This window comes from Scyliorhinus torazame, chromosome 12 (genome assembly GCF_047496885.1).
Source record: "Scyliorhinus torazame isolate Kashiwa2021f chromosome 12, sScyTor2.1, whole genome shotgun sequence".
Lineage (NCBI taxonomy): Eukaryota > Metazoa > Chordata > Chondrichthyes > Carcharhiniformes > Scyliorhinidae > Scyliorhinus > Scyliorhinus torazame.
In genome coordinates this window covers 228,362,948-228,375,733 of record NC_092718.1, presented here as the reverse complement: position 1 = coordinate 228,375,733, position 12,786 = coordinate 228,362,948, and the positions used below count along the sequence as shown (strand labels likewise).

General features: G+C 48.8%; 1 protein-coding gene across 10 annotated transcripts in view; it reads right to left on the bottom strand.

Moving 5' to 3' along the window:
- ncor1 (nuclear receptor corepressor 1) overlaps window positions 1-12,786 on the bottom strand; it is a 458,529-nt gene that overhangs the window by 214,308 nt on the left and 231,435 nt on the right. For all 10 annotated transcript variants that reach the window (XM_072470035.1, XM_072470042.1, XM_072470044.1 and 7 more), the window contains 2 exons: window positions 10,919-11,048; window positions 7,496-7,691 (listed from right to left, as the gene is read on the bottom strand). In XM_072470035.1, coding sequence (XP_072326136.1) covers window positions 7,496-7,691; window positions 10,919-11,048 — 326 coding nt within the window. The remainder of the gene's footprint in view (window positions 1-7,495; window positions 7,692-10,918; window positions 11,049-12,786) is intronic.

Genomic DNA, 12,786 nt, shown 5'->3' with positions numbered 1-12,786 from the left:
CAGTACTTGGTGCTGTACCACAGGGATCAGTACTTGGTGCAGTACCACAGGGATCAGTACTTGGTGCAGTACCACAGGGATCAGTACTTGGTGCAGTATCACAGGGATAGGTACTTGGCGCAGTACCACAGAGATCAGTACTTGGTGCAGTACCACAGGGATAGGTACTTGGTGCAGTACCACAGGGATCAGTACTTGGCGCAGTATCACAGGAATCAGTACCACAGAGATCAGTACTTGGCGCAGTATCACAGGAATCAGTACCACAGAGATCAGTACTTGGTGCTGTACCACAGGGATCAGTCCTTGGTGCAGTACCACAGGGATCAGTACTTGGTGCAGTATCACAGGCATCAGTACTTGGTGCAGTACCACAGGGATCAGTACTTGGTGCAGTACCACAGGGATCAGTACTTGGTGCAGTATCACAGGGATCAGTACTTGGTGCAGTACCACAGGGATCAGTACTTGGTGCAGTACCACAGGGATCAGTACTTGGTGCAGTATCACAGGGATAGGTACTTGGCGCAGTACCACAGAGATCAGTACTTGGTGCAGTACCACAGGGATAGGTACTTGGTGCAGTACCACAGGGATCAGTAATTGGCGCAGTATCACAGGAATCAGTACCACAGAGATCAGTACTTGGTGCTGTACCACAGGGATCAGTCCTTGGTGCAGTACCACAGGGATCAGTACTTGGTGCAGTATCACAGGCATCAGTACTTGGTGCAGTACCACAGGGATCAGTACTTGGTGCAGTACCACAGGGATCAGTACTTGGTGCAGTATCACAGGGATCAGTACTTGGTGCAGTACCACAGGGATCAGTACTTCGTGCAGTACCACAGGGATCAGTACTTGGCGCATACCACAGGGATCAGTACTTGGCGCATACCACAGGGATCAGTACTTGGCGCAGTACCACAGGGATAGGAACCTGGTGCAGTATCACAGGGATCAGTACTTGGTGCAGTACCACAGGGATCAGTACTTGGTGCAGTATCACAGGGATCAGTACTTGGTGCAGTACCACAGGGATCAGTACTTGGTGCAGTATCACAGGGATCAGTACTTGGTGCAGTACCACAGGGATAGTAACTTGGCGCAGTATCACAGGGATCAGTACTTGGTGCAGTACCACAGGGATAGTAACTTGGCGCAGTATCACAGGGATCAATGCTTGGCGCAGTACCACAGGGATCAGTACTTGGTGCAGTACCACAGGGATCAGTACTTGGTGCAGTATCACAGGGATAGGTACTTGGCGCAGTACCACAGAGATCAGTACTTGGTGCAGTACCACAGGGATAGGTACTTGGTGCAGTACCACAGGGATCAGTACTTGGCGCAGTATCACAGGAATCAGTACCACAGAGATCAGTACTTGGCGCAGTATCACAGGAATCAGTACCACAGAGATCAGTACTTGGTGCTGTACCACAGGGATCAGTCCTTGGTGCAGTACCACAGGGATCAGTACTTGGTGCAGTATCACAGGCATCAGTACTTGGTGCAGTACCACAGGGATCAGTACTTGGTGCAGTACCACAGGGATCAGTACTTGGTGCAGTATCACAGGGATCAGTACTTGGTGCAGTACCACAGGGATCAGTACTTGGTGCAGTACCACAGGGATCAGTACTTGGTGCAGTATCACAGGGATAGGTACTTGGCGCAGTACCACAGAGATCAGTACTTGGTGCAGTACCACAGGGATAGGTACTTGGTGCAGTACCACAGGGATCAGTAATTGGCGCAGTATCACAGGAATCAGTACCACAGAGATCAGTACTTGGTGCTGTACCACAGGGATCAGTCCTTGGTGCAGTACCACAGGGATCAGTACTTGGTGCAGTATCACAGGCATCAGTACTTGGTGCAGTACCACAGGGATCAGTACTTGGTGCAGTACCACAGGGATCAGTACTTGGTGCAGTATCACAGGGATCAGTACTTGGTGCAGTACCACAGGGATCAGTACTTCGTGCAGTACCACAGGGATCAGTACTTGGCGCATACCACAGGGATCAGTACTTGGCGCATACCACAGGGATCAGTACTTGGCGCAGTACCACAGGGATAGGAACCTGGTGCAGTATCACAGGGATCAGTACTTGGTGCAGTACCACAGGGATCAGTACTTGGTGCAGTATCACAGGGATCAGTACTTGGTGCAGTACCACAGGGATCAGTACTTGGTGCAGTATCACAGGGATCAGTACTTGGTGCAGTACCACAGGGATAGTAACTTGGCGCAGTATCACAGGGATCAGTACTTGGTGCAGTACCACAGGGATAGTAACTTGGCGCAGTATCACAGGGATCAATGCTTGGCGCAGTACCACAGGGATCAGTACTTGGTGCAGTACCACAGGGATCAGTACTTGGCGCAGTATCACAGGGATCAGTACCACAGAGATCAGTACTTGGTGCAGTATCACAGGGATCAGTACTTGGCGCAGTACCACCGGGATCAGTACTTGGTGCAGTATCACAGGGATCAGTACTTGGTGCAGTATCACAGGGATCAGTACTTGGTGCAGTACCACAGGGATCAGTACTTGGTGCAGTATCAGAGGGATCAGTACTTGGTGCAGTACCACAGGGATCAGTACTTGGCGCAGTATCACAGGGATCAGTACTTGGTGCAGTTTCACAGGGATCAGTACTTGGCGCAGTATCACAGGGATCAGTACTTGGTGCAGTTTCACAGGGATCAGTACTTGGTGCAGTTTCACAGGGATCAGTACTTGGTGCAGTACCACAGGGATCAGTACTTGGTGCAGTATCACAGGGATCAGTACTTGGTGCAGTATCACAGGGATCAGTACTTGGTGCAGTATCACAGGGATCAGTACTTGGTGCAGTACCACAGGGATCAGTACTTAGTGCAGTATCACAGGGATCAGTACTTGGTGCAGTACCACAGGGATCAGTACTTGGTGCAGTACCACAGGGATCAGTACTTGGCGCAGTATCACAGGGATCAGTACTTGGCGCAGTACCACAGGGATCAGTACTTGGTGCAGTACCACAGGGATCAGTACTTGGAGCAGTACCACAGGGATCAATACTTGGCACAGTATCACAGGGATCAATACTTGGCGCAGTATCACAGGGATCAGTACTTGGTGCAGTACCACAGGGATCAGTACTTGGCGCAGTACCTCAGGGATCAGTACTTGGCGCAGTATCACAGGGATCAATACTTGGCGCAGTATCACAGGGATCAGTACTTGGTGCAGTACCACAGGGATCAGTACTTGGTGCAGTACCACAGGAATCAGTACTTGGCGCAGTATCACAGGGATCAGTACTTGGCGCAGTACCACAGGGATCAGTACTTGGTGCAGTACCACAGGGATCAGTACTTGGTGCAGTACCACAGGGATCAATACTTGGCACAGTATCACAGGGATCAATACTTGGCGCAGTATCACAGGGATCAGTACTTGGTGCAGTACCACAGGGATCAGTACTTGGCGCAGTACCTCAGGGATCAGTACTTGGCGCAGTATCACAGGGATCAATACTTGGCACAGTATCACAGGGATCAGAACTTGGTGCAGTACCACAGGGATCAGTACTTGGTGCAGTATCACAGGGATCAGTACTTGGTGCAGTATCACAGGGATAGGTACTTGGTGCAGTATCACAGGGATCAGTACTTGGTGCTGTACCACAGGGATCAGTACTTGGTGCTGTACCACAGGGATCAGTACTTGGTGCTGTACCACAGGGATCAGTACTTGGTGCAGTACCACAGGGATCAGTACTTGGCGCAGTATCACAGGGATTAATACTTGGCACAGTATCACAGGGATCAGAACTTGGTGCTGTACCACAGGGATCAGTACTTGGTGCAGTATCACAGGGATCAGTACTTGGTGCAGTACCACAGGGATCAGTACTTGGTGCAGTCTCACAGGGATCAGTACTTGGCGCAGTATCACAAGGATCAGTACTTGGTGCATTAGCACAGGGATCAGTACTTTGCGCAGTATCACAGGGATCAATACTTGGCGCAGTATCACAGGGATCAGTACTTGGCGCAGTACCACGGGGATCAGTACTTGGCGCAGTACCACAGGGATCAGTACCACAGGTACCAGTACTTGGTGAGGCCTCACCTGGAATACTGTGAACAGATCTGGTCCTCTTACCTAAAAAAGGATATAGTAACATTGGAGGCAGTCCATAGGAGATTCACCAGGCTACTTCCTGGGATGAGAGGGTTGTCCTATTAAGAGAGACTAGATAGTTTGGATCTGTATCCCCTGGAGTTTTGAAGAGTGATGGTGACGTGATTGACAGGGTAGATGGTGAGATGTTTTCACCAGTGGGAGAGTCTCGAACAAGTTACACGATAAAGAGCTGAAATTTCTTCTGGCAGAGGCTGGTGAATCTCTGGAATTCTCTGTCCCGGAGGCTGGATGATGAGAAGTATTCAATGTGGAGGTGGGTCAATATATGCTGGATGGAGGAATAGAGGGCCATGGGGAAATGGCCCAGAGAAGGAGTTGAGGCTGGCATAGAACAATCCTGATCATATGAAATGGCAGGGCAGGTTTGAAGGGCCTGGTGACCTACTCCTGCTTCTATTTCTTGTGATCACCTTCACCTGCACAGCATCTTCTTCCTTGGTCAAGTCAGATGCAAAATATTCGCTTAATACCCCAGTCATGTGCAACAATCCCCTTTTTTGCTCTCAAATTGTCCCCATTCCTCCATATAAAAAAAATACAATTAAGGGTCAATTTTGTGTGCCCTGCACATCTTTTTGGATTGTGGGGGTGCGACCCACGCAGACAAGGGGAGAATGTGCAAACTCCACACACACAGTGACCCGGGGCCGGGATCGAACTCGGGTCCTCAGCGCCGTGAGGCAGCAGTGCTAACCACTGCGCCACCATGCCGCCCCCCCCTCCAATTAACACAATTTTACTATTTATATGCCGACAGAAAAATATTAGATACCCTTTTATGTCTGTTGCCAGGCACCTCTGATACTCTCACGTTCCTTCTCTTATTTACTTTTTCAATTTCCCTCTGAACTTTCTACATTCAGTTTGTTCTTGGTTGCATTATCCACCTAACACCTGTCGTCAGTACAAATTTTTTTCTTCATCTTATCTGTCTCATTTTTGTCATCCAAGGGACTGTGACGTTGCCATTCCTACCTTCTTCCTTCATGGGAATACACTTTGACTGTTCCCAAACACTCTCTTTAACGGCAGCTCATTGTTCAGTTAGTTTTGCTCGCTAATCCTTGATTCCAATTGATCTGGGACAGATCATTCTTATCCCATAGAAGTTGGCTTTCCCCCAGTTAACATTTCTTACTTTAGGTTGTTCTTTGTCCTTTTCCATCGTCCGCCTAAGCTTTATAATTACTGCCCCCTAAATCATAGAACACCATCTATACGACTGTAGACAAAGAGCTACATTTCTTGACCACTTCACCAGATATCTCAAATATCATCGAGTGCTTCACAGACAGTTAACCTTCTTTTGAGATGCATTGACTGCTATGTATCCAAGCGGGTTGGCCAGTATAGCAAGACCCCACAAATAGTAAGAGAATTATTTGTTTTGGGTATAGTGAAAAGGATTGTCTGGGAGTGCACGGGAGGAGTCCTTACCCTTCTCTGAACAGTGCAATGGGTTCAGAAAGTCAGATAGAACCTCACATGACTACCACATTTGAATCATAGAATAACATAGAACAGAAGATAATTTGGCCCACTGTGCCAAAGGGCAGCATCTCCAATAACAACGCACTCTACATTAAATGCAAAGAAAGCTTATTCATGGTTCAGAATTTGTATTTTTTGAGTGAGATCATGCCGTTTACAGAGCAGTGGAAGAATGTGCATTGGACAGGCTGACAATGCCGCAGAGGTGCCCCAGGGGCAGATGAAATTGACTGGCCCACTTAATATTATTTGGATTGTATTTTTTGCTTGACAGATTCTTGGAAACATTCTCCAGAAATGTTGCTACAAATGAGTACCAACACCTTCTGCTTTGAGGCTTTGTGGGTAACGTGTAGTTTCTGCATTTCCAGGAAATGCTGGTGTAATGTTAACCTCTGGTCTTTATCTGCGTCAAGGGTAAGCAGCTTGTGGACTGTCAACAAGCCCCAAGGTATCATTATGCACACAGCTGGAAGGTAGCCCAGTGAGCAACGTAAATAAAGGCGAACTTCAAAGAACGGGGCTGTTTAGCACAGGGCTAAATCGCAGGCTTTGAAAGCAGACCAAGGCAGGCCAGCAGCACGCTTCAATTCCCGTAACAACCTTCCCGAACAGGCGCCGGAATGTGGCGACTAGGGGCTTTTCACAGTAACTTCATTTGAAGCCTACTTGTGACAATAAGCAATTTTCATTTCATTTCAAACCATTTGACAGGAAAAGCCAGTAAATACTTTCTAGATCGATATTTATTTATATAGAAAATTAGATAAAAATAATTTTCTAACATGCTGAAATGAGTGATTTCAGTGAATCTCATTAAACATCGATACCTCAGATTAACAATCGTTCCCCGTGTCTGCATGGGTCTCACCCCCACAACCCAAAGATGTACAGGGTAGGTGGATTGGCCACGCTAAATTGCCCCTTAATTGGAAACATTTTAAAAAAAGAATCACAATCTTTCAGACTCCATTAATATGGGTTCATGGGGAAATACTTAAAATAAATTATTTTTGTTGTTGGAACAAATGTATGTAATGGGATGGAAGTGCCGGTTGAGGTACAGGCAGAGTGGGTTACTGAGCTCTACCCCATGGACTCAGTGTTCATGGTCAAAAACACTGTCTGCAGCATCCTGTTAAAGTTGTTAAAGTTCTTCACCCACACCAGGACACGAGGGCATCATTTTAACTACAGAAATTCAAAGGAATTGTGTTCCATATCCCTGCATCTGCCAAAACATGTTTCACACAAGACCCTTAATGGACATGACACAAAAAGGAGATGGGAAAAAATATATAACCAACTATATATATAACCTTCACTCTTCTCCAGGAGCAATACTACAGGATTACTGCGACCATGTCTGCTCCAGCTCAGAGTACAGGAGAGTATCATGCAGAGGTGAATATCATCTCAAAATAATTTGTTCATAAGTGATGATAATTTTGATGGTCTAGTTTTTAATGATATGACTTGAGCAGTGAACTAAAGTGGTATTGTTCAAACACAAATCTAGCATCAATTATGGCACCCTCAACAGAGTAGTTGCTAAAACATTGTGTCTGTGTGGGTTTCCTCACCCACAAGTCCCGAAAGACGTGCTTGTTAGGTGAATTAGACATTCTGAATTCTCCCTCAGTGTCCCCAAACAGGCGTCGGAGTGTGGCGACTAGGGGCTTTTCACAGTAACTTCATTGCAGTGTTAATGTAAGCCCACTTGTGACAATAATAAAGATTATTATTATGAAGGATGCATTTGTACTTTCTGTTTGCCCTGAGCCAGCGACTCATACCTTCTTTGTCCAAGATCGCGCAGCTCTTGCCACTGATACTGGGACTGGCAGAATTTCTGCGCTCAGCATCAAAGTGTTCTTGCCTCTGCCGCATCTGCTCCTCTTGCAGTGCAGAATCATGCATGGCTTTGATGTGCCGCTGGAATAGAGCTAGGCCGCTCACAGGAGCATTGGTATGAACATAGGGAGCAGCCATCTAATGGAGAGAAAACACTGATGAAAGTTGGTAGTTTCAGGTCAACCTTGGTAAACACACATCCATCAATCCCTCTAATTGCATTGAAGAGCAACAGAGGCAGCTCCACAGTTAAAGTAATATTACACTGGGAGAAAGCACACAAGCCTGAAGTATGGCTGATTATATCACCTTCCAGGTTACATCGCAGGAAGCTGCTGGAACATTAACACCAGGCTTACTGTCATCAATCGGCAGAACTGAGGTGTGCATAAGAACAGCAATTTCTGCTTTCAAACCATGTGAGAAATTTAGTAAAACGCCAGGTTACCCAAAACTGGCCAGAGAATCATAGAATTTACAGTGCAGAAGGAGGCCATTTGGACCACCGAATCTGCACCGGCTCTTGGAAAGAGTACCCTACCCAAGCCCATACCTCTACCCTACCCCCGTAACCCCACCTAACCTTTTTTTGACACTAAGGGCAATTGGAGGAAACCGGAGCATCCGGAGGAAACCCACACAGACACGGGGAGAACGTGCAGACTCCGCACAGACAGTGACCCAAGCGGGAATTGGACCTAGGACCCTGGAGCTGTGAAGCAACAGTGCTAATTACTGTGCTACCCCTATTGACCATGATTGACAGCTGAACATCTACATTCATGGGAAAAGCAATCTTCCTGCCTGTTGATTGGAGTGAATCCACGCATCTTCAGACTATAATTGACAGCATGGGGAACTGGGTGGAAAAGCAGTGAATAAGGTGTCAGGAATTTAATGCAGTTAGGATTAGGACTCAAACCAAATGTTGAGACTGCTGGCTTATTCAACAGATGCTGATCAACACTGGTTCTGTAATTGGCATTTCCTAACTGCATTCAAAAGAATGGATTTCATCATCCAGTTTTGTTCTTCAGAGGAGCAGAGCTCAGTGGGAACACTATTGTAAAACACCAAACCACCAAAAAGAAATGGATATCAGCAAAACCTTAGTGTTGGGTGGGGTTACTGGGTTATGGGGATAGGGGGGAGGTGTTGCCCTTGGGTAGGGTGCTCTTTCCAAGAGCCGGTGCAGACTCGATGGGCCGAATGGCCTCCTTCTGCACTGTAAATTCTATGATGAAAACTAACTGAAAGTTTGATCATGTCGGGCACAAAGTCTGAACAGCAACATCCAAATTGTTTATCCCCGAGAAAATCAACTGCAGTGTGTACAGGAGAGAATTATATGTTCAAGTGTCGAGCAGAATCTGGCCCACAATCTCAGCAGTGAGGGTGCGACCACAAAGTCATGCTGACATTTCAGGGGCATAAAGGAATGGATAGAAAACCATCTCAAGGGGGATTTGAGCCAGAGGTTGTCAATTGATGTTCTTGCAGAGAGAACTGGAGGAGTTAGGTTCCAGATAGATGATGACCTCGAGACTGTCACTGATTGTTGTAAAAACATATCTGGTTCACTGACGTCCGTGCGGGAAGGGAATCTGTCATCTTTACCTGGCCTGGGCACATGTGACTCCAGATCCACAGCAATGTGGTTGACACATAGCTGCTCTCTGAGGTGGCATAGCGAGCTACTCAGAGGGCAATTAGGGATGGACAGCAAATGCTAGCCACCCCAGTGACACCACTGAAGAATGAAGAAATGGAAGTAGGCCTACAAATGAGATAAGTCAGCAGGGCTGGCAGCAGATGTGAAGAGAGAAACAGATATAATGAGCTCGCTCTAACAGGAACGTTTCTCAGTGAGGCCGCGAGTGGGAACAGCTGGGTCTTTCCAGCTGGCCGACCCGGCGAGTCCGTCACCGGTAAATACGTTAATTAGGGCTAGGGCACTTAATGATTCCCCACGGGCTTCACACCGGAAAAGACTGTACCGCCAGCTGATTTGCCTGGACCGCGCCCGGCAGGTCTCCGCTACGAGGAGCAGCTCTTAAAGCGAATCCACAGAGCAAACCCCAGCCAGCATGCTGCCAGGCCACCATGCAGACTAGTTCCACAATTCGGAGGTGCCTACCTGGCCTGATTGATGGACGAGGTGGAGTCCAGGCGGGAGACCATGTTCCCGAGGGGGTCGGAGGGTCTGCCACAGGGCAGCCAGTGCCACCTGGAAAGATGGGGAGTGTAACCAGGGGATTTCCCACCAAGTGACGCAAGAAGCTAAACAACCTCCACCGGGCCACACAGCTGAGTTGGCATCATTCCCATGACACTGCCCCCCCCCCCCCCCCCCCCCCCCGGACACCCATGCACCCCCCCTCCCCCCGCAATCTTGTACTTGACACCTATACTGACCCACCCAGCACAATATTAATACTGCACCCGTGCCCCAACGCACTCTAGCACCCACCAGCTCAGCCCACGCATGGCCAGCAGCTGTGCCCCTGCCTGCGTGTGTGCCCTGCCATATACCCCTCCCACCCACCTCTGCCTCCGAAGCATGCAGCTTGTGGCTCACGATGCCTCCTGTACCCCCGCAGGAGACGTTGGCCCATAACCGTAGACAGATCAGTCACCGATGTCAAGATTAGCCTGTGCCGCAGAGATGAGTATCCACCGGACCCAACCTAAATCATCTGTAACCCGTGTGCTGTTCATGTCAGCATGATGATCCTACCCTCCCAGTGACCCGCAGGGTATCCAGGCTGCGGTGCCAGTCCATCCGGGATGCTCCCCACCTTCCAAGACAACACCTCGGAGGAGAGCTCAGAGAATGCCACCATTGAAGCGTCTCAGCTGTCATCGCCAGTGCAGAGACACACATTGGTGTGCGAAAGGAGTGAACAGGCTTCTGGAGGCATACGGACTCGAAACGTTAACATGGTTGTATTATTGCTCCCATTTTTTCACATTTGTTTCACTTCCGACTGGGGAAAAATAAAGTTATGCAGTTAAATGGATTCAAATTGAGGATGAGAGCCATATTCCAGCTTTATGTCAAATTACATCCACAGCGCATATACAGGCCAGAAAAGAGATGCTGTACCTGAACGAACAACAATTGCAGCTTCTCTGAGAATTCATCATTTCCATTTACCAGGCCTTTCCTTTCCACCACAGTTGGCTGCATCTAACTCATCACAGTTTAACTGACAATACAACTTACAAATTAACTCCATAGTCACTGGGTCATCGAGGGATGGGTCCGAGGCTCAATGACCTGCTACAGGGCCAGAAGTCATTAGGCAGAATTGAAAACGGAAAGGTGGGCTCTCCTGGTGAGTGTGAACTACACGCAAACTCACCATGTTGGGAATCATGGCCGCACGCTGCTGCAGTTGCTGGATATCCATTGGAACTGGCTTCAGGGCCGAGGTCATCAACACCGAGCTGTGAGGTTTCAGCAATGATGGCTTTGGTTCCGGAGAAAACATTCTGCAGCAGAAATTAACTCTTTGAACAACATGACCACTTTTCAAGAAGCACATGTTTATCATCATGCATCTTCTCACAATATCTGAGTGTTTCTATCAGAGATTTTGTGATGCTGTTGAACAATATAGGTGGAATCACAAATCCTCAAGGATGGGTTAATAATTCTAATGTATCTTTCCATTTCATCTATAGATCAGAAACTAAATAGTCTTTTGCTGGTCCTTTCATTTCAAATTAAAGGGAGAAAATCACAACAAAAAATACAAAGTCAGACGAATCTGTACAAAGAGAGGCGGAGGTAAAAGATCAGAGTACAAAGATGGGCAATAAGTGGACAAAATCACCTCAGGACACATGTGTAAGACAAGATAAGGGAAGGTGTGGGGTAGATGTATTGTCTATGGGGAGGTGGTGGGGTAGCTGTACTGTCTATGAGGAGGTGGTGGGGTAGCAGTACTGTCTACGGGGAGGTGGTGGGGTAGCTGTATTGTCTACGAGGTGGTGGTGGGGTATCTGTACTGTCTATGGGGAGGTGGTGGGGTAGCTGTATTGTCTATGGGGAGGTGGTGGGGTAGCTGTATTGTCTATGGGGAGGTGGTGGGGTAGCTGTACTGTCTATGAAGAGGTGGTGGGGTAGCTGTACTGTCGACGGGGAGGTGGTGGGGTAGCTGTACTGTCGACGGGGAGGCGGTGGGGTAGCTGTACTGTCTATGAGGAGGTGGTGGGGTAGCTGTATTGTCTACGAGGAGGTGGTGGGGTAGCTGTATTGTCTACGGGGAGGTGGCGGGGTAGCTGTACTGTCTACAGGGAGGTGGTGGGGTAGCTGTACTGTCTACGGGGAGATGGTGGGGTAGCTGTATTGTCTACGAGGAGGTGGTGAGGTAGCTGTACTGTCTACGAGGAGGTGGTGGGGTAGCTGTATTGTCCAAGGGGAGGTGGTGGGGTAGCTGTACTGTCGACGGGGAGGTGGTGGGGTAGCTGTACTGTCTACGGGGAGGTGGTGGGGTAGCTGTCCTGTCTATGGGGAGGTGATGGGGTAGCTGTACTGTCTATGGGGAGGTGGTGGGGTAGCTGTATTGTACAAGGGGAGGTGGTGGGGTAGCTGTACTGTCTATGGGGAGGTGGTGGGGTAGCTGTACTGTCTACGGGGAGGTGGTGGGGTAGCTGTACTGTCTACGGGGAGGTGGTGGGGTAGCTGTACTGTCTACAGGGAGGTGGTGGGGTAGCTGTACTGTCTACAGGGAGGTGGTGGGGTAGCTGTACTGTCTATGGGGAGGTGGTGGGGTAGCTGTACTGTCTACGAGGAGGTGGTGGGGTAGCTATACTGTCTACAGGGAGGTGGTGGGGTAGCTGTACTGTCTACAGGGAGGTGGTGGGGTAGCTGTACTGTCTACAGGGAGGTGGTGGGGTAGCTGTACTGTCTATGGGGAGGTGGTGGGGTAGCTGTACTGTCTACGAGGAGGTGGTGGGGTAGCTATACTGTCTACAGGGAGGTGGTGGGGTAGCTGTACTGTCTACAGGGAGGTGGTGGGGTAGCTGTACTGTCTATGGGGAGGTGGTGGGGTAGCTGTACTGTCTACGAGGAGGTGGTGGGGTAGCTATACTGTCTACAGGGAGGTGGTGGGGTAGCTGTACTGTCTACAGGGAGGTGGTGGGGTAGCTGTACTGTCTATGGGGAGGTGGTGGGGTAGCTGTACTGTCTACGAGGAGGTGGTGGGGTAGCTGTACTGTCTACGGG